Source organism: Mercurialis annua, linkage group LG1-X (assembly GCF_937616625.2).
Source record: "Mercurialis annua linkage group LG1-X, ddMerAnnu1.2, whole genome shotgun sequence".
Taxonomy (NCBI): domain Eukaryota; kingdom Viridiplantae; phylum Streptophyta; class Magnoliopsida; order Malpighiales; family Euphorbiaceae; genus Mercurialis; species Mercurialis annua.
The window spans coordinates 1,445,024-1,467,284 of NC_065570.1; the positions used below are offsets into that span (position 1 = coordinate 1,445,024).

The window sequence follows — 22,261 nt, forward strand, 5'->3', positions numbered from 1 at the left end:
AGAAAAACATTCTAAAAATAGTAATGAGACTTTTTAAATGGGACATCCCAAAATAGAATATGAGACTTCTTAAACGGGACGGAGGGAGTAATTAGTATCAAATTAATTTGGAGAGAAGAAGTAGGTTGTCTGAGCATTACTTCAGACAGTAAGACTTTCAATAAATTTCCTTCAATAAAATTTACTTTTTTTTTCGGATAATTAAATTTACTTTGTTTAATAGGACAATTGCCGTCTATGGTTGACAATCACTAATCTTCCCATGGCACCTCTTTGTAACTTCACTTCTAATGAATGTTTAGATGTATACACATTCCTATTAATAATCCATGCAAAAAAGATGTCTTTTGCGTATTTTACAATTTAAGCCAACTATTTAAAATATGGCATTCGCATTCTAATTTTTCCAAACTTTTTTTCTATAATTTAATATCGTTTTATGTGTTTTAATTTTCGCAATTAATAATATTATTTTAGCCGTTTTGAATGAATAGAACGACATCAAGTTAGACTTTTGAGCTATAAAATTATAAAAAAAATTGAAATGTTGGGTTTTCTATGCCAAAAAATAGGAAGTTATATTTTTAGGCTAAACTCATTTTGAGATCTCTAAATTATACTGTTTTGGTTTATCAGATTCTTTAATTTCTTTGACTTCCTCAAATTCCTAATTTTTTGTTTTTTATTTTATTAGGTCTTTTAGATCCTTAAACGAAAGTTTAAGAACTCAATGGACAAAAAAACGAAAGTTTAGAGACTCAATGGACCAAAAAATGAGGAAGGCAAATAGAAATTGAGAGATCTAATAAACAAAAATTATAAAGTTTAGGGATCTTAAAATAAGTTTAGCTTATTTTATGTACCAAATTTAAATAATATGAAAAAAAAGTTGAGATTTTATATAAAGGAAAATTCTAACCCAGACCTGGTTCATGAATTTTTCATGCACCTATCCAATAAATCTATATAATTTTTTGTCGACGGGGTCTAAGTAAGAATTTCCCGTGTTTAAAATAATTAAAAAGAAATGGTAGTGGAATATGTAGCCTAAACTACCTTAAAAGTCCACATCATATTATTTTAACAGTCAATTAAATATTTTTGTTTCACAACACCTATGCTACTAGATGGTCACACTTTTATAGTTTTAATTTCATACAAATCTTTCCAAGAAATTGCCTACTAAACTATCCACTTATTCCAAAAACTAGATTTTGAATATGGTCCCAAGTCTCAAACACATAGAAGAATTTTCAGCTACAAATTACAGTTATATTTCATATCCATTATAGGCCAATCACTCAGAAAAATCAAGAAAATGGGTCAGTTTCAAAGAGTTGCAAAAATCTTAAACTTGCTATTTCTGTGTTTTCTTGATCTAACTCATGCTGATCCTCCTTACCAACTTTGTCCAGACATCAATAACCGAACATCTAGCGTCGCGTTTCAGAACAACCTCAATAATCTATTGCAATCTCTTCCGACCAATGCTTCCGTTTTTAAAACATTCAGTTCCGCTATCGGAAATAACACGGATGACAAAGTTTATAGCCAATTTATGTGCCTAAACTATATACCAAGCGAAAAATGTAGCACCTGCATACGCACTGCATCGGAAGATATCAATTCGCTGTGTACGAACAAATCAGAAGCAATCATATGGGAGGAGGATTGCCAGTTACGCTACTCGAATCGCAGTTTCTTAGGCCAGTTAGATGTGTCCGGAAACGATCCATTATACAACAAAAAAAATATTTCAAGCCCAGATCAGTTTAAATCACTGGTGAATCAAACTGTTTATGGTCTAATAAATCAGGCAGCTTTTAACCGTTCTTTGAACATGTATGCAACTGGTGAAGCCGCCTTTACGAGTACGGATAATCTGTATGCTTTAGTTCAGTGCACCACGGATTTATCTTCAGATGACTGTCGTACCTGCCTTCGGGTTGCGTTAGCGAATCTTTCGAGTTGCTGCTATTTCTCTCGGGGTGCGAGGCTACTTAGCCGGAGTTGCTATTTAAGGTACGAGTTGTATGCGTTTTATAAAGGTGCAACTTCTGAAGAAAATCAGGGGACAGTTGGAGGTAATTTTTTTTTTTATTTAATAGATCAAGTACTTATACTTTCATAAAAATTGTTAGTTTAGTTCATCAAGAATTTGTGTTTTTTCTTCAGGGAAAAAAAACAAGACATGGATTGTTATAATTCTTACAGCTACATCAGCAATTCTGATGATATTAGTACTTATTTTGTTCATATATTGCCGTTTTGTGGGGAAGCGAAATGCGAAACGTAATGATCTTAACTGATAACGAGTCCCGAGATACGTAGGCGGTAAAATAGCCTCTTCCGTACCGGATTACACCAGATCAGGCAAATAAGGGAACCCGGTGTCTAATAATTAACGTAACCGACTTACTGAAAAGGAAAGTTGAAAGGTAACCAGATCTTGACTCACATATCCCGGAGTAGAACACCATCAAGTAGTAGAACTGATTTCCTACCGAGCATACCCGTAAACCGAATTAAACACCTATAATAACAAACTCTGACAGTTTCCCCTGACACTTAAGAAGATTCTATGCGACGCATATCTCACTCAACGAACGAGACGCACCAAAAAGAAACCACGTCAGGTAACCGATTTTGTGGGGACCAAAAGAAGAGCAGGGATCCACTATGGAACACACGTGCCAGGTAAACCTATATAAACCACCTTACCAAAAACCCTAAAGGTACTCTTTTTTCTCACTCTACACTCTTTTCTCTTCTTTTCTCTTCTCCTTTCTTCTTCTCCAAGTAAATACTGACTAGATCGTCGGAGCGAATTACCGGTGACCCCCACCGGTACTTCGTCTGACTTTCTGTGTTCTTGTTCTTTCAGGTTCATCTGACCGGTCCAGGCGTTGGTGATTTATCACTTGGCGCCGTCTGTGGGAAAGTTTAATATCCCATTTTCTCTTCTTTTGTCTGAGTTTGCGACATTGTTGCGGGATTCTGATTGAAAAACAATGGCTAATGACCCTGTCATTGAAAGGATAGACCCTCTGGAGACGGTCGCGGATACTACTCCGGTTGGGGGAAGTTCTGCCAGTGGTCGTACTTCTGTGATCACTGGTTTAACACCTCCGGCCAACACTCAGATGGGAGGGTCCAGAGCCTCTGGCAGCGGAGCTGGCTTTGTGCCTTTGTATGGGATGGAGAACTATCCTAGGGTGAGCCCGTTCACCTCCGATACTGGTCATACCACTCTGTCCACCCCAGGGACCACCGTTCCACAGAGCTTCCTCCACAACACGTTACCTCCCACTCAACTCAGTTTTCCGGTAGACACTACACCGATGCCAATCGGAACGGGAACGGTTTCGGGGCAAGATATACCCCCGGCGGTCTTACAAGCTCAAGAATATCTGGAATACATGGCTCGCCAGTTGCATCAGGCCCAGCAAATGCATCTTGCTGTCATGGCCCAGTATTACCCAGGATACAACGCCGCTACGACTCCAACCCCAGTGCATCCAAGCACAACACGGGTGACAGGAGGTCGGGGTATACCTGCTGAAGGTGCTACAGTTCTGGGAGGAGAAGGCCAGAACGCTCCTATTCCTCCAAGGGAGGGATTGCACGGAGAGGACCTACCACCGGATAGACCGCGTAATACAACCGGCTTGGGAAGAGAAGTGCCAGATCCGGTGGTGGAACCTCTGCAGGCTGCTAGGGCAGGAGTCCCGCCAGCCAGGAAGGAAGTAGCTGAAAGTGTACATAGCTCGGGCAACGACCACCCGGACAGGAAATCGATAGGTGCTGAAGTCACACGACTGGTCCAGGCTGAACTAGCCAAACAGAAGGGGAACAAAGCTATGTCGAGACCGGTTACTTTGCTGGGCATAGGAAGCCCCCTCAGCCGAGCTATCCTCGACGAGCCATTCCCAGATAAGTTTAAATATCCCACTATAAAGCAGTATAATGGAAAAACTGATCCAATGACACATCTAAATTGTTTTCAGGTATCAATGAGTGTTCAGAACGTTTCTGATGCTTCCATCTGTAAGATCTTCCCGACCACCTTGGTTGATGCTGCGCAGAATTGGTATCAAAGTCTGACGGATGGATCCATTGAAAGTTTCCAAGCTTTGGCTCTAGCTTTTAAAACGCACTTTGCTCCGAGCATACAGAGGAAGAAAAAATCCTCCGACCTAAAAAAATGCTTTCAGAAATCGGGAGAAAGTCTGAAGGATTACATATCTCGTTTTAACTCGGAAGCGGTCCAAGTGGAAAATCTCATTGATGATACAGCCATTGACGCCATGAAAGATAACACCACTATGGGATCGTTCCGGGACAGTCTCATAACTAACCCAGTGGAGACATACACTGAACTTATGGACCGAGCATGGAATTATATGAATTTGGATGAGGAGCGACAGAGGCAGGCACCCAGCTCGGTACCAAATACCCAGAAGCACACCTCCCCTGGAGGGGGGAGAAGTCAGGAGCGTTTTCGACCCAATTATGAACCAGGGGGGAGAGGGAGACCCCAGTTCCAGGGTGGTCCTGGCCGAAACAGTGGAGAGACTACAAACTTCAGACCGAGTTACAATATCGGAGGAGGCGAAGATAGTTATATCGACAACAGAGGGCAGGAGAGGCATTTTGTGCCGTTAAATACTCCCCGAGATCAGATCCTGATGTGGATAAAAGCTAATAATGAGTATATTTCTTACCCACCCCGGATGACGAGAGAGGGAGATAAAACAAAGTGGTGCGATTTTCACGAGGGGCACGGCCATGAGACCAAAGACTGTGGGAATTTGAGAAGAGAGCTGGACCGAATGGTGTGCAGAGGAAGGTTGAAGGGTTTCGTGACCAATCCCCCGCAACAGCCACAGACGAGCCGACCTAACCCAGTCCGAAATGAGCCTAGCACATCTCGGGAGCCTGATCCCCAGGCCAAGAGATCTCAAATAACCGGAGTGATTAATACGCTAGCAGGAGGAACTGTAAGCTCAGAGAGACGTTGTAAGAAAAAACAGAAAACGGTGATGTCGGTCATGGAGGGACCCCGGTGGCCCGAGGTATCGTTTTCTCTAGAGGATGGCAAGGGAGTAGAGTTCCCTCACGAGGATGCTCTGGTTATTTCGGCGGTTATCCAACTAAAATGGGTAAGACGACTTCTAGTAGACGATGGGAGTTCGGTGAATCTGCTAACTTTGGCAGCGTATTTACAATTGGGAGGCACCCGATCAGAGCTTAAACCTGTCAGTACACCCCTCCTCGGTCTAGGAGGAACACCGGTAAGCCCGGAAGGAATGATTGAGCTAGACTTAATACTCGGTGTCGAAATCCCACAAAAGGAGGGACGAGCTGGAATTTTGGCGGAACCAACAAGGCAGGTAAAAACTCTTTTTATGATTGTCGATATGCCGCTAGCTTATAATGGTATACTGGGTAGACCTATGTTGTATAGTACAGGTGCTGCTACTTGTATTAGATATGTGATGATGAAAGTACCGACTGAGAAGGGAGTCATTGCTATACGAGGCGACCAGAGGATATCTAGAGAATGCTACATGACCACAATTCAGCCCGCCGTAGAATCAATGAATATCGAGACCCCAGAACTCACTTTGAAAGAAAAGAAGGGTCAAAAGCCACCCGAGCCTTTGGAAGCAGTCCAACTCCCTAATAGTGACATGACTGTACAAATGGGCATAAATTGGCCATCAGAGGGCCGAGCAGCTGTCATACAACAGATAAGGGAATTTGCATCCGAGTTCTCCAATAAGCCAGAGGAGATCGGGGGGGTAGATCCCCAAGTCATAACTCATAAGCTGAAAGTTGATCCCAATTGTAAGCCGGTGAAGCAAAAGAAGAGGGTTTTCTCTCTCGAAAAACAAATGGCGATCAAAGAAGAAGTCGACAAGCTGCTCAAAGCAGGTTTCATCAGAAAGGTTCACCACTCGGAGTGGCTCGCTAACGCGGTATTGATCAAAAAAGCAAATGGAAAATGGAGGCTTTGTATAGATTATACCGATCTTAACAATGCTTGCCCGAAGGATAGTTTCCCTCTACCAAGCATTGACCAGCTGGTAGATGCGACCTGCGGTTTTGCGGTTTTTGCGTTTCTAGATACCTCCCAGGGTTACCATCAGGTGCCAATGGATGAAGAAGATGAGGAGAAAACATCTTTTGTCACAGACATGGGAACATTTTGTTACCAGAAAATGCCTTTTGGATTGAAAAATGCTGGAGCAACTTACCAGAGGTTAATGAATTACGTGTTCGATGACCAGTTGGGTCGGAATGTGGAGGTATACGTTGACGACATAGTAGTGAAGTCCAGAAGCATTGAAGGCCACGCAAAAGACCTCGCAGAAACTTTTGCTAAGCTAAGGAAATACAACATAAAGCTCAACCCGGATAAATGTGTATTTGCTGTGAGATCGGGGAAGTTCCTGGGGCATGTAGTGTCTGAGAAAGGGATAGAAGCCAACCCGGTGAAAATCGAAGCAATCAAAGAGATGAAAGCACCTCGATCGGTGAAGGAAGTGCAGAAGTTAAATGGGTGTGTGACTGCGCTCGGGCGTTTTATGAGTTGCTCGGCGAAACGGTGTTTACCATTTTTCAAAACATTGAAAAATACGAAGAACTTCCAATGGAATGACGAATGCGAAAAGGCGTTTGAAGAACTAAAGATTTATCTTTGCACTCCGCCAGTACTTGGAAAGCCAGAACCAGGAGAAATCCTGTACTTATACCTTGCAGTGGCAGAAGAGACGGTAGCTGCAGTCCTAGTTAAAGAAGAGTTGGGTCTCCAAACACCAATATACTATACGAGCAAGGTCTTGAAGGGACCCGAGGTACGATATGCAAAAATCGAGAAGTTCGCTTTGGCGCTCAGATCGGCTGCATTAAAGCTAAGGAGGTATTTTGAGGCACACGTAATAGTAGTACGAACCAACCAGCCATTGAAGAAAGCATTACACCGACCAGAAACCTCCGGCAGAATGGCTTCGTGGTCGGTTCAGATGAGCGGATTTGACATAAAGTATGAAGCTAGGCCGGCCCTGAAAGCACAAGTTCTGGCAGATTTCGTGGCTGAAACAACTACTCACGATCAACCAGCAGAAATAGACACAGAATTAATAAGTTGGATCCTAGAGGTGGATGGGGCATCCAATTTAGAAGGAGTCGGAGCCGGTATAGTCTTAAAAGGACCAATGGGCGTTGAATTGAGGAGCTCAGTGAAATTCAGTTTCAAAGCGTCCAACAATGCAGCGGAATACGAAGCACTCTTGGCCGGACTCCGGTTGGCCAACATAGTCAAAGCAGAGCAAGTACTAATTAAGAGTGACTCACAGTTAGTGGTGAAGCAAATTTTAGGAACTTTCGAAGCAAAAGATCCTGAAATGAGGAGGTACGTGGATAGAGCAAAGTATTTTCTTGACCGAATATCCGATCGTGGAGGAAAATGGGAGTTTGAGCAAGTACCCCGGTCTCAGAATGAAGAGGCTGATCGGTTGGCCAAGTCAGCTGCCCGAGGAGAGAGGCTAGCTGGAGTGCATTTTTCCACACTCGCCCAATCGAGTATAGATTACCCCGAGACAATTTTCCTTACCCAACCGTTGGATGAATGGATGACTGGCATTGCTCGGTATCTAACAGAAGGGAGCCTCCCAGAGGATAAGAGGGCGGCCTATAAGATCCTATGTCAAGCACCGCACTATGCCTTTTTAGAAGGGACCCTCTACAGAAAAGCTTTCCTCCGACCTTGGTCTCGATGTTTAACTGCCGAAGAAGGAGAATATGTTTTGAAAGAAGTGCATGAGGGCATATGCGGTTCCCATATCGCACCGCGATCACTAGTCAAAAAGGTAGTCCTGCAAGGATACTACTGGCCATTGATGCTTAAGCAAGCTGAAGATCTGGTGAAAAAATGTGAAAGATGTCAACAACACCAGAATTTAAGGCACACCCCGGCCACCGAGCAATCTCCAATCATCAGTCCTTGGCCTTTCTCCACCTGGGGAATTGATATCTTGGGTCCTTTCCCGCCAGCGACTCGGAAGAGGAAATTCCTCATCGTGGCAATTGACCATTTTACTAAGTGGGTCGAGGCAGAAGCAGTAAGCGACATTACGTCTGCTCGGGTTAGAGAGTTCTTTTGGAAAGAAATAGTCTGTCGATTTGGGCTCCCACGAGTTCTGATAGCTGACAATGGGAAGCAGTTCGACTGCAAGAAGTTCAAGGCTTTCTGTGCCAAGTCAGAAATCGATCTCCGGTTCACTTCAGTGACACACCCACAGAGCAATGGCATGACCGAGGTAACAAATCGGACCATCTTAAAAGGACTGAAAACAAGGCTAGACGCCAGGAAGAAGAAATGGGTAGAGGAGCTGCAGAACGTGCTATGGGCCTACCGAACAACACCACGAGAGGGAACCGGTGAAACTCCATTCTCTCTAACATACGGATGCGAAGCCATGGTACCAGTAGAGCTCGGTATGCCTACTCTAAGAGTTCAGTTTTTCAATGAAGCCACAAATGAGGAAGAACAAAGGCTGAGCCTGGATTTACTTCAGGAGAGAAGGGAGAAGGCCTCTGCTTATATAGAAGCGTATAAACAAAGAATGGCCAGGTACCATAACAACCGAGTCAAGCCTCAGGTTTTTCAGTTGGGCGACCTTGTGCGTAGAAGAGCTGATATCGGAAAAGGAAATGCTGGGGTAGGCAAATTAGAAGCAAATTGGGAAGGGCCATACCGGGTTGTTCAGGTCGGCAAAGGGGGAGCATATCACTTGGCCTCTATGTCTGGTAAGACCATACCACGAACATGGAACTCGCAAGTGCTAAGGAAATACTACCAGTAGCAGGAAGTTAGAAGCAGCTTTTTGGGCGTTCTATGTTTACCTTTATTTAAGCTTTTTTCATTGTTGTAAGTTGAGGTTCAGGGGTTTTTTCACTTATGTTTGGGTTAGGCTTTTGTAAAACTCAAACATAAGTTTTTCCCCTTATATATAAAAAAGAAAAGTTTAAAAAAGACATGTGCACTAAGAAAGGCTTCGGCCGTCCTAAGAAAGGCTTCGGCCGTCCTAAGAAAGGCTCCGGCCGTCCTAAGAAAGGCTCCGGCCGTCCTAAGAAAGGCTCCGGCCGTCCTAAGAAAGGCTCCGGCCGTCCTAAGAAAGGCTCCGGCCGTCCTAAGAAAGGCTCCGGCCGTCCTAAGAAAGGCTCCGGCCGTCCTATGAAAGGCTCCGGCCGTCCTATGAAAGGCTCAGGCCGTCCTAAGAAATGTTTGTTCATCATCACATTTTCGACTTAGCAAAATATAACTATGATCTAGCAATCTATTGAGGCACCGAAATAGAATAGGATCCAATACAAAACACTTTCAAAAAAGACTCTAACTACGATTAGTAAATATGTTACTTTATACCGAGATAAGTCATCAAAATATATACACCAAAACCATAACACTTAAGAAAAACCACTACGATACAAAACACGTATACATATTCCACAAAGACAAAGCAAAAATCAGGAAAAATCAAAAACCAACATAAAACAATGTACCGGGATAAAATCCCACTTAGGATCCCACCACGGGATTCCAACATAACAAAAAACGAATTCGAATATTAGAGTAACGTACCGAGATACTAGCACCAAAAAATAAAATGTACGAATCTGTAAACCAAAATTACACTAGAAATTAAACTACAGCAAGGGCGGGTCATTATGTTCCTCAGGAGTCACGATAAAATCTTCTTCTTCATCCTCTTCATCATCTTCTGGGGGCAAGGTAGGGACCATGGCGACCAGATCCTTGACATCCAAAACAAAGGGTGTCAAATCCACTTGGTCGCCCCCAAGTTTCTTCGCAGCATCATCCACCTTGTATTGCCCAGCCCGCAAAATCTGTCGAAGGTTTTCATACATTTTCTCCTCCTTCTCGGACAACTTTTTCTTCCACTCATCATCCCTCGCCGCTAACCGATCTGACAAAGTTTTCTCTTGACCCTTAGCATCTTCTCTCAGAAGACGTATTTCTTCCTTTTGCCGGGCAGTGATCTTGTCATTTCGGTTGGTCAGATCTTTGATCCGGGCTTCGCACTCTCCCAACAGCGCAGTCTTCTCAGCTTCGAAATCCGAAATCTTAGAAAGCAACAGCCCTTTCTCCTTGCTATCAGCTGCATTCTGTTCCTCCAGAACCTTAATCCGATCAGTTTGCTCCTTCACCAGGTGGGATTGATTATCAAAATCTTTCTCCGCTGCCGACAACCGGTCTTTCTCAATTTTCAATTGCTCAGAAGAGGCCGACCAATCGTCATACAACTTCTCATAAGCCTCGGTCGCCAGGTGGCCGATTTGAGAAACCTAGAGAACACAAAATGCTATAAGCAAAGGCAAACAAAACTTATCAGGATAACACAAAGAATTTTTGCAAACACTTACTTGCAAACCAAGAGAAGATACCATCCGACCATACAATCTCGGCGAATGTTTCTGATATCCCTCCAAGTCATCCGGGAGAGTGGTCACCCGGGCAATCTCATCTGCCACTGGTAGGGTCTCCACGGTCACTGCAAGTTTGTTCTTTGAGCAACACAGCGACATCCAATCGAAGAAAGAAGCAGGAGTGATGACCGGAATTTCAGAAGCACTAGAAGTATCATAACTCGGTCCACTCCTTTTTCTTTTTTGCGATTTCCCGGTAAAGGTAGTAGAATCAATGTGGATCACGTCCATACCTTGCTTATCGTGGGGTCGGAGCACTTGATTAGCCTCATCAGAGTTAGAAACCCGGTCCGGAATCACGGGGTGCGAAGGAGAGACGAAATCCCTCCGTTCAGGATCATCATTCGCCGTATGAACCGGGCTAGATGGACCCACAGCTCCGAGCAAATCTTTAGCAGCATCCACTTGATGGATATTCGGAGCAGGAGAAACCTCCGCAACCAAACCAGGAGCAGAGGGGTTCGGTACAGCAGGATTAGTTTTCTTTTTCTTGCCCTTGGGTTTCTTCAACAACCGGCTTACATCAATATCCACTGCAAAGAAAAACAACCGATCAAAAAAAAAAATAAAAAAAAAAAAAAAAAATAAAAATAAAAAAAAATAAAATAAATAAATAAAAGAAGAAGAAAAATCAACCACAGAAAATCAAAAAGACACAACATATCAAAGAAGGAGTCGGTTACCATCCTCCGGGCCAGCCTTTTTCTTCCTCGGCCAAAACTTAAAAGGAACTTTAGGGCACACATGATTAGCATGAGGTACCCCGGTCATTTTATTAGCCCTATTCAAAATGGCTATACTAGCTAATTCTAGATCCCCAGGGTTGAAAAAATGCTTTTTTAGCACTTGAGGTTTATTCACCCATAACTTACAACTCTCGAAATCTTTCTGATCCGATCTAGAAACTCGAAAAAAATCCTCCCTCCAATCTTTCAGGGAATCTTGCATACCCAAAACGACCTTCTCAATATAACCCTTCCGAGCTGGACGAAAACGAAAATGTGCGTAATGCTGATTATCCACAAGGGTCATGCTATACAAACAAGCAAACAGCCGCACCCTAGGGACAATCCCATGAGCCCGGCACAGTTTCAGGAAACAACTAAAATGCCTTATGGCATTAGGATGCATCTGACCCAGTGGCACCCGATACACCTGACTTAGCTCTTCGTATAAAGGATCTAAGGGAAATCGGATCCCGGATTGTAGATGTTCGGTGTGCAAAGTTATAGTGTTAGACGCAGTAGTAACATTCGCCAGCTCTCCTTCAGGAACTAATGAAAGCTCATACGGACCCGAAATACCAAACGTCCGGGCGACCTTATCCAAATACGCCGGGGTACACCGAGATGGAACCAACGAATCTTCCTCCTCAGTAGTCGCTTTCTCTGACACTTTCTTTTTTCCTTTACCAGGAACTTCAGCAGGCAACGGTATGTCGTTTGTCTGAGACTTTTCAGGGTATTGTTTATTCCCTCGTTTTCTACCCCGAACAAGTATCACTGAATCTTCCAGGTCGGTCGAAGTAAACTTTTCAGTATCCTTGCCACGACGCAAGCGTTTGAAAGGCCGAGCAGGTTTTTCAATCGACTGACTAAAATCATCCCCATCCGAGTCACCCATGTGATCATCGGTATAACCCCGCCCCTCGCGATCTTCGTGTTCGTCAGACATACCTAAATAAAGTAGCAGCCTTTGGGTGAGGAGAACCGAGATATAAAAACAGTCTTTTTAGCAAATTTCCAGATCTAAAAGATCGAAAAACGCAAACAGTTCCCCCACAGACGAACACGAAGATACAGCGAAAGAACAAAAACTATAAACCCAGAAACCACGATTAAAGACCACAAACACAAAACCAAAGACTAACAATTTTCCTAAAAACACAAAAAATCATAGCAGCATGCATCAGAGAAATGGAAAAAGCATATAAAAGGAAATCTCCGCAATCCTAGCAAACACTACGCAAATAAAAAAGAAACAAAAACAAAACAACAATAAAAAGGAAATGAAGAAACTTACTTGTGATCTCCTCAGGCAGGCAGACACACGAAAGGTAGAAGAAACAGGAATCACCGGCGAGAAAGGAAGCACCAGCAGTAACCGTCGACGACACAAAAGCACAAGTCTTCAGAGCAGTCAAGAACACAGAGAAGGAAGGAAAAGTGCAGAGAAAGAAAGAAAAAGAATTCAGCAGGTTTAGAATGATATTTATAGGAGCAGAAATTTAAGAGTCGCGACGGTTATGGAAAGTAGAAAGGTCCCGAAAAATAAGGAATAAGGGAAATTGGAGGGAAACTGAAGAGTCTTCTCCATAAATAGCAGTTTTAATTTTTAAAAATTCAAATCATCAGACACGTGGCAAGCAAAGTCATGACAAAATACACCCCAAGACACATTCTCAACAACTGTCAACAGGACGAGAAAGGAAGCCAGATGAAAAGACACCCAATCTGACATGAACAGGTGAAACACGGTACCTCTCCATTTTTTTTCCCGCCCAAAATAGGACAAATCCAGATCGCGTTACCAAAGTTGCTGACTCCGGACATAAATGTCCGAGATACCAGGGGGCGGACTAGTGATAACGAGTCCCGAGATACGTAGGCGGTAAAATAGCCTCTTCCGTACCGGATTACACCAGATCAGGCAAATAAGGGAACCCGGTGTCTAATAATTAACGTAACCGACTTACTGAAAAGGAAAGTTGAAAGGTAACCAGATCTTGACTCACATATCCCGGAGTAGAACACCATCAAGTAGTAGAACTGATTTCCTACCGAGCATACCCGTAAACCGAATTAAACACCTATAATAACAAACTCTGACAGTTTCCCCTGACACTTAAGAAGATTCTATGCGACGCATATCTCACTCAACGAACGAGACGCACCAAAAAGAAACCACGTCAGGTAACCGATTTTGTGGGGACCAAAAGAAGAGCAGGGATCCACTATGGAACACACGTGCCAGGTAAACCTATATAAACCACCTTACCAAAAACCCTAAAGGTACTCTTTTTTCTCACTCTACACTCTTTTCTCTTCTTTTCTCTTCTCCTTTCTTCTTCTCCAAGTAAATACTGACTAGATCGTCGGAGCGAATTACCGGTGACCCCACCGGTACTTCGTCTGACTTTCTGTGTTCTTGTTCTTTCAGGTTCATCTGACCGGTCCAGGCGTTGGTGATTTATCATTAACAATGATCAATTTATTTCTCATGTTGGAATTCATTATTTGACTACAGAAACCTGTTATTTATTTTTACAGGGAGGAGTGAAATTGTAAATCAAGAATGTCCGTTGAAGCTGCAGAATATTGTTGATCCAGCCAACAATTTTTTGCAGAGTCGAAGTCATCATGGAAGAGACAGACTTTATGCTAAAGATTCTGGTTTTATGGATTTAGCATCTATACATTTAGCTACTGATAATTTCTCTGAATCGAATTTTGTTGGTCAAGGCGGTTTCGGCCCTGTTTATAAGGTACAAAAATGACTAATTTTTCTTTTTTTTTTTCCGGCATAACGAAAAATAAAACATCTTATTTTGTTCTAATTTATATTAATGAAGGGGAAATTAAGCGACGGAAATGAAGTAGCAGTGAAGAGGCTTGCGAGTAGCTCCGAGCAGGGAACAGAGGAATTCACAACTGAAGTTCAGTTAATAATGAAACTTCAGCACAAGAACCTCGTCAGGCTTCTTGGTTTTTGTTTTGATGGTGAAGAGAAGCTTCTTGTCTATGAATTCATGCCTAACAGCAGCCTAGATGTTATTCTCTTTGGTACAATTTATCGCGTTTTATGCTCGGAAATTTTCTCGATGTTAGGGTTATTTTTATTTTTTTTGCGGTTATTGAACTATATGCTTTTTGCACTTCGATTACAGTTTTTCAAAAACAAGAGGTTAGTGGCTGAATTCAGCCGAATATCGCTTAGTGGCTGACAGAATTTATGTGTGACACATAATTTTTTCTGTTGCAAGATATGTAAATATTGACTGAAAATGCGACAGTAACCTTCTGTTCTAAAAAAAATGAAAGTTCGGTTACCAAAATGTAACATCCAAACGACAATAACCGATATAAAAAGTTTATAGTTTAGTAACTCCTGATCTTTTTTGTAAATTGCTTTTAAAATTGATTGGTTTAAACTTGTTAATCCGTAGATCGCAAGAAACGTGCTCAACTTGAGTGGCGCAAAAGGACTAATATCATAAATGGAATAGCGAAAGGACTTCTTTATCTTCATGAAGATTCTCGTCTTCGAATAATTCATCGAGATCTTAAAGCAAGCAATATCTTATTGGACAGCGAAATGAATCCTAAGATTTCAGATTTTGGAACGGCGAGGATATTTGGCAGTGAAGAGGACGCCAATACTTGCAGAATAACCGGCACTATGTAAGCACCTATTTTAGTTTTGAATTTAGTAAATTTACCAAAGTAATATTGAAAATTGAAGCTCATGATCATGTCTGTTTGATGTGTTAGTGGATATATGGCGCCAGAGTATGCAATGGAGGGGCTATACTCCACAAAATCTGATGTTTTCAGTTTCGGGGTTCTTTTGCTTGAGATTATAACGGGTAAAAAGAACACCGGATTCAACAAATCAAACAATGCTCCTAATCTCTCAGCATATGTAAGTTCACTACACTACTAGAAAATAGGCGGTTTTTTGCCCGTCGCTGACGAATTATTGGCGCAGAAACTCGTCGATAATGCATTGATTGGTGATTGATGATGGCCAATACATTGGCAAGCCGTCGACACTTGCTGACTTTCAGCATTGTGTCAGATGATTGCCCACGGATCATCAGTCCATAAAACACAAAAATATACTAATAAAAAAAGGTCGGTAATTGGAATCCGAGAAAAACAATTAAAATTACTGAAATATATTAAAATAATATATTTCGACAATTTAAATTTAAATAATTTGATTAATATTTGTTATTATTATTTTGGCAATGATTTTATAATATCCATAACTTTAACTCTTTTGACAGACATATTTTAAGAAAATAGACCGTATAATTCATTAATCTGGCAAATTATAACTATATTCAAATCTATTTTTTTTATAACAGAACTAGTCAAGTAAATCACATAAGCAATCTACGTTGGTTCAAACACATTCTAGATATAATCACTACAATTCGTAGAATTAACCGATTAAATTGTCAAAACATTCTAGATATAATCACTACAATTCGTAGAATTAACCGATTAAATTGTCAAAACAGACAAAATTATAGGTATATGAAATTATTCCGCCTTCTATTTTTGGTTAATTAATTGTTGCCGATATTTTAAATGACGAGCAGGCATGGTACCTATGGAATAAAGGAAATGAGATGGAGTTGAAGGATCCATTGTTGGCTGGTTCTTGCTGTGATGAAGAATTTTCAAGATACATGCACATAGGTTTATTATGCCTTCAAGAAGATGCTTCCGACAGGCCGACCATGTCATCTGTAATTTTAATGTTAAAAACCGAATCTGTAACTCTTGCACAACCTCAAAGGCCTGCCTTTTCCATGGGAAGATTCACTACCCAAATTGAACCAAATTTTAATGATTGTTCCACCAATGATTTAACCCTTTCTAATATTTCCGCCAGATGATATACTTTAAATTAATTAGTTGTATTTTAATTTTAGGAAATGTAATTAATTTGTTCTTGATTTCTGATCAATATTTTATTTTTGGAAATCCTGTGTAAACTTGGACATCAAAATCAAAAAAGATTAGCAAAAAGCAGAATCATTTTGCATTTGTTTAATATATAAGTGATTAATTTTTATTCCAAAAATAATTAAGATGATTAGTTGGGTGATAGACTTACATGTGGAAAAAAAAGTTAATGTTGGGGTGGAATTGAATTTAAAAATAAGACATGTGATAATCGCTGACATAACAGGGTGGCTGTTTTGAGGGATATTAAACTCTCTGAGTCACTGAGTTATTTTAATATTACAAAAAGGGCACTAAGTTTCAAATCGTTAAAAAATGGTCACTAAATTATCAACTTATTTCACGGGATGTCACTCGAGGTAAAACGCAACAAACCTTTTGTGTTTTATCCTACGTAGCATGCCATAATTACAAAAATGTGTATAATTCAGTATCATTTTTTAACAAAATAGTATAACTCAGTACCCGTTTTGTAATTAGCGATAAATTTAATGACCTTCTTTTAAGACGGTGACCTCCCTGGAAAATAATTCGATAACTTAGTGACTATTTTTTAACGATTTTAAATTTAGTACCCTTTCTGTACTATTGGAATAACTCAGCAACTCAGGGAGTTTAATATCCCTGTTTTGAGTATCATCTAAAAATCGCCTTAAATGGATCCAAAATTAAAGAATTTAAATCTAGTACGAATTAAGCAAAAAATAATAAATATTTGGGAATAATATTTCTTGATTTATACAAATAAAAAAGGGGTGGGCATTCCACCTACGGTTTCACCCAATTCCACTAGATCGCCATAAGTAGGACTTCGACCATAACATGCTAGAAAAGAGGTGCCCAAAAAACTTCTTATGATCTTCTCCCGTAATCTTCGCTAAGGCCATGGTTCAGTCAAAATCGAATCAAAATTCCTAAACCGGTAACCGAATGCTCAAATCGTATCTTTTTTTTTTATCAAAACCAAAAACGAAACTTAAATTTATAACAGAATTAAACCGACCGAAAATCATCGGTTCGGTGGTTAATTAGGTCTATCCATCTTTTTGCTCATTCCATAAAGAGACAAGAAAAGGAAGATCGATTCCATGTGTAGATAGAACAAAAGCATATGCAAACCACAAATTTCTTTAAACGAATCTTCTTTGTAAAATTGACACTTTATTTTCTTTGAACTGAATATAGTTTATTAGCAAGTAGCTTCAAAAAAAAAAAAGTTTATTAGCAAGTGGCCAGTTTAACTAGAAATTAACTATTTTTTAAAAACTTCATGCATGGCTCATGGCTGAGGTCAACAAAGGTGTACCTACTCGAGCCATAAAATATTAAAAATCTTAATTGAGGATTTAAGGAGATGATTTTCAGATTAAGATCAGTACTATCAAGGACACATTTTACATAAAAACCAAGGTCAAAATGAATTTTTCATTTAATTTAATTAAAGTTTGTTAGCTGAGACAAAAGAAAAATCAATATGAAAGAGGGATCTTGTAAATGTAAATAAGGTAATGTTATATTGTAACATGCTCCCCATGGAGAATTGATTTAAATTTTTTATGAGTTGTGAGCATGTGATTGGATAAAAAGCTATTTGTAATCTTGACTTTATTTGAAAATAAATATCATGAAAATGAGCTAATTTTTTTCTTTTTTAAAAAAAACATCTATGACTTTATATTTTTGAATCATATTTTTATACAATTAAAAATGGTACTTGTATTTCTCAAAAAATAAATGGTACTTACAAAAAGAACATAACAACGATCTAACAGAATTACGGTTTAGCGCTTACACTATTTGATTTATAGTTGATAGTTAGCCTAACTTGAAATAGCTTAATTTTTTTTCATTTAATTGTGTCCTAATCTATAAGTTTAGTCAATTATTATTCCACCTCAAGCACCTATCATTTACCAAGTCCATTGTTGTAAAATAGTGTTCTTAATTTGCATCACATTTGACAAAAAAAAAATTTGCATCACATCCGGCAATATTAGCCATTTGTCAAAAATTTATTGCATTTGCCCAACTTTGAGTCAACTATTCTTTTAAAAAAATTAAATTCTTTGGGAATTTACTTTTTCAACTGTATATCAATATCAGTTAGTCAAAATTATTAAGTTTTCCATAATACCAATTTTAGATTATTTCATTTAGTCACCAAAAATAAAATATTCTTAAAATTTAGTGACTCTTAATATCAATTATCCATAGAATAGATGTTAGCTATACTTATATTTGAAACAAAATCTACTTACTCTCTATAATGGCATAATTTAGAGATCTAAAAATTTAGATAATGGATAAATCTACAATTTCATCTATGTTTTTCTTGCTCATACCATTCTTAATCCTCTCTAAATTTAAATCTCTCGCCGAGGTCCCTCTATTCGCAGATTGTTCGGATAGTACAGATGCAAGAAATTATACTCTTAATAGTCCATTTGGAAAAAACTTAAATCTTCTACTTCAAAACTTGACTTCTATAACTCCATTAACAGGTTTCTATAATATTTATGTCGGAGAAAACCCGAATCGAGTTCATGGTCAAGCACTTTGTAGAGGAGATATTAATGCCACAAGTTGCGAATCTTGCATCGACAACGCTGCGCAAGAACTTGTCAAGACTTGCAAGAACAAAGCTGCAATTATTTGGTATGAAAACTGTCAAGTTCGATACTCGTTCCAAATGTTTTTTTCAATGCAAGTTTACGCTGGAAAATACGTTGATTGGGAGACTCATGAGAAAAGTATATCAAAGCCAGTTCGATTTAACAAAGTTTTGATGTATTTACTGAATAATATCTCGAATGAGGCTTCGTTTAATCCGTCGAAGAAAATGTTTGCTACCGGGGAAGTGAAGTTGTCCGCGAAGGAGACGATATATGGTCTTGTTCAATGCACTAGAGACATCAATGGCGGCGATTGTCGGAGTTGTTTACAACAAGCTTTCGGAGATCTTAAGGGCTGTTGCTATTCTAGACAAGGAGGGATTATTGTTAGCAGAAACTGCAATGTTAGATATGAAATATACAGCTTCTATAATTCATCTATGAATTTGTTATCATACCCCACTTCAAAAGGTAAGTCATTAAGATTCAAGCATAACTAGTAATCTTTAGGCTTATTCATAAAAAAAAAAAATATCTTTTTAGTTGAGATGTACTTATTGAAATTAGGGTACAATTGGTTATAATTGGAAAAAGAAAACGAATAAATTTGACCTTTTCGATGAATAGGCCTAATATTTATCAGCTACAAGATAACAGCTATTAGCGGGTGCTCGTTTTATGTATGTTTAAAACACTAATTACTTTTTAGAGCAATAGTGTAATGAAACTAGTCCATTTAATGGTTTAGCTTAGAGGATAGGTTGTAGCTAAATGCAGCCCTCTGTTTTTCTAAAGCAGGGGGTAAATGGAAGGCTTGGATGATTGCGCTTGTGGTGTGCATACCAACCGTATTAGTTGCAGTTCTGATCGGATGTTTTATTGTCTACTATCACCGGAAAGGGGGAGACGAAGAAGAAGAAGGAGAAGGTAATCGAATATCGATCCTTTTGTTCCATTCTAAATAGGCTAAATTCATATCAGAATAACAAAGAAAACTCAGTGTTTTTTGTTCTGTTTTGTTAAGATGAAAGAAAAGGCCAGCTTGCATTATTACAGAATCTTGCAGCCTCAAAAGGGACATCAATGACAAGCAAAATTGATTTAACGAGTTCCGAGGAATTGATTTTCTTGGATCTAACAACTATTAAGGCAACCACAGACAACTTTTCTGAATCTAACAGGCTTGGCCTAGGTAGTTTCGGCACAGTCTATAAGGTAACACCGATTCTTTTTAGTTTTAAGAGGTGGCTTAAATGTTTGTTCTGAGGGTTAGAATTTGTATCTTGTTCTTGAATGCATAATTTCCAGGGTGTGTTGCCTGATGGAAAGGAGATAGCTGTAAAAAGATTGTCAAGAAAATCATGGCAAGGGCTAGAGGAATTCAAGAACGAAATCAAATTAATTGCGAAACTTCAACATAGAAATCTTGTCAGGCTTTTAGGGTGTGGCTTTGAAGGAGAGGAGAAACTGCTTATTTATGAGTTCATGCACAATCAAAGTCTTGATCTACTCATATTTGGTCTGTTTCAACTTTGTTTATACATCTAATATACACATTGGAACAAACTAAAAATGTCCAGATGCTCAACTTTCTTAATCTGTTACTAATTTCAGATTCTGAAAGACGTAAACAGCTTGCTTGGAACACACGCTACAACATTATATGCGGAATTGCTAAAGGACTTCTTTATTTGCATGAGGATTCCAGGCTTAAAATCATCCACAGGGATCTTAAGCCTAGCAATGTACTATTAGATAATGAAATGGAAGCCAAGATTTCAGATTTCGGAATGGCAAGGATTTTCGGTGAAGACCAGAACACAGCTAACACTAGAAGAGTTGTAGGAACATAGTAAGTACATCTTATTTCTATAAGCTATTAGATAAGGCTCCAAGTGTATTTTTGTTATTATCTATCAGTTTCTTATCTATTGTATGCAAAACAGTGGATATATGTCACCGGAGTATGCAATGGAGGGAATATTCTCTATAAAATCCGATGTTTTCAGCTTCGGTGTTATGATGTTAGAGATCATAAGTGGAAAGAAAAACAACGGATTCTACATTACAGAGCTCGCCCCTACGCTCTTAGCATACGTATGTGCAATTTTATCCTCAATAAAAATTTCCATGTTTCACAGAATGATGGTAAATTTTACGTTCGCAGGCATGGCGACTATGGAACGAAGGGAAAGAAATCGAACTCGTAGACCCTTTATTGATGGAAACAAGTCTGACCGAAGAAGTCGGTAGGTGCATACAGATTGGACTCTTATGTGTGCAAGAATATCCAGAAGATAGACCCACCATGTCAACTATAGTTGTATTATTGGGAAGTGAAGCAAATATAATTGCACTTCCTGAACCAAAAAAACCTGCATTTTCTGTAGGTAGAATGGTTTCTAATATTAATCATTCTGTATGTCAGATTACAGATTCTATTATCTTGCCAAGATGAATCTTGATGAGATCAAAAACTTTGTTTGCAAAGCAGAATACTGAATGATCATACACACTCAATTTCTCTTCAATTTTATTCCTTTAACTTTGAGCAAAGGGTCACCCGGTCGTCCAACTTGTGTTCGGATCAAATAAGTCATTTTTAACTTTTATAGTCATTTAGATCCCAAACTCTTTTAATTTAGGTCATGTAGTCCTGGATTTGTAAACCTCAAATGCGTGGTTTATTTGATCCCAAAACAAAATGTTGGAATCTAATTGAATTAAAAAGTTAAAAGTAACTTATTTGACTCTTGGTATAAGAGTTTTAGAATCTAATTGACTAAAAAATACCACAAAGGGTAAAACTGAAACACGACCTATTTTTTTTTTTTTGGTACAGGGTCCATGAGGTTTCCTGAACGGGTCTCAACTATGAGACGGCACCTTTAAGCCTTCCACATTCAGACTAATCCCCACTCGAGCCGTGTAGGTCCCTTGCGGGAGGCAAACTCTGGCCCCAAGTTTTAAACGGCTGCATACATGAGTACGGTTCGAACCCGCGACCTATTTTTTACCAAAATGAAAGTGTAGATTTGTGATATAGGATCTAAAATTAAAATTGAGCAATAGTACAAGGGCCAAATATCTATTTTGCATAGAAATTTTATAATAGTTCAATTCAAAACCAGCTAGCAGGATGTGATTCTGATAATGAACTAGTACAAAAAAATCTGTTAGCAAGCGGGACTAGTGTATGTAGTCTATTTTAGATTTTAAGTCTAATGAAAAAAAAGAGAGGGAAGTTTACGTATTTACCTCAAAAATAGAAAATAATTGTTTTTTTATCCTCAAAATGGAATTTTTTTAAAAAAATACTCCCGAACAATTTTAGATTTGTTTTTTTACTTTGAGTATTTAAAATAATTATATTTTTACTCCGTTATCATCTAGTTATAACATTATCATACTGTTAGCATCAAATTCTTATGTAGATTT

The 22,261-nt window shown here is 39.4% G+C and overlaps 1 protein-coding gene across 3 annotated transcripts; it reads left to right on the forward strand.

Moving 5' to 3' along the window:
• The first annotated feature begins 1,148 nt into the window (after nt 1-1,148).
• On the forward strand, nt 1,149-21,354 carry LOC126664296 (cysteine-rich receptor-like protein kinase 10). 3 transcript variants are annotated; one of them, XM_050356623.2, is made up of 7 exons: nt 1,149-2,084; nt 2,176-2,292; nt 13,785-13,999; nt 14,087-14,297; nt 14,681-14,915; nt 15,006-15,156; nt 15,842-16,320. In XM_050356623.2, exons 1-7 carry the CDS (start codon nt 1,319-1,321, stop codon nt 16,139-16,141), a joined length of 1,995 nt encoding a protein of 664 aa, XP_050212580.1. In that variant the 5' UTR covers nt 1,149-1,318; the 3' UTR covers nt 16,142-16,320. The 3 variants fall into 3 exon arrangements, with proteins under 3 accessions (XP_050212580.1, XP_050212577.1, XP_050212578.1); XM_050356620.2 differs by lacking the exons at nt 1,149-2,084; nt 2,176-2,292; nt 13,785-13,999; ... (2 more) ...; nt 15,006-15,156; nt 15,842-16,320 and adding exons at nt 18,439-19,294; nt 19,619-19,750; nt 19,848-20,038; ... (2 more) ...; nt 20,770-20,920; nt 20,991-21,354; XM_050356621.2 differs by lacking the exons at nt 1,149-2,084; nt 2,176-2,292; nt 13,785-13,999; ... (2 more) ...; nt 15,006-15,156; nt 15,842-16,320 and adding exons at nt 18,440-19,294; nt 19,622-19,750; nt 19,848-20,038; ... (2 more) ...; nt 20,770-20,920; nt 20,991-21,354.
• The last annotated feature ends 907 nt before the right edge of the window (nt 21,355-22,261 follow it).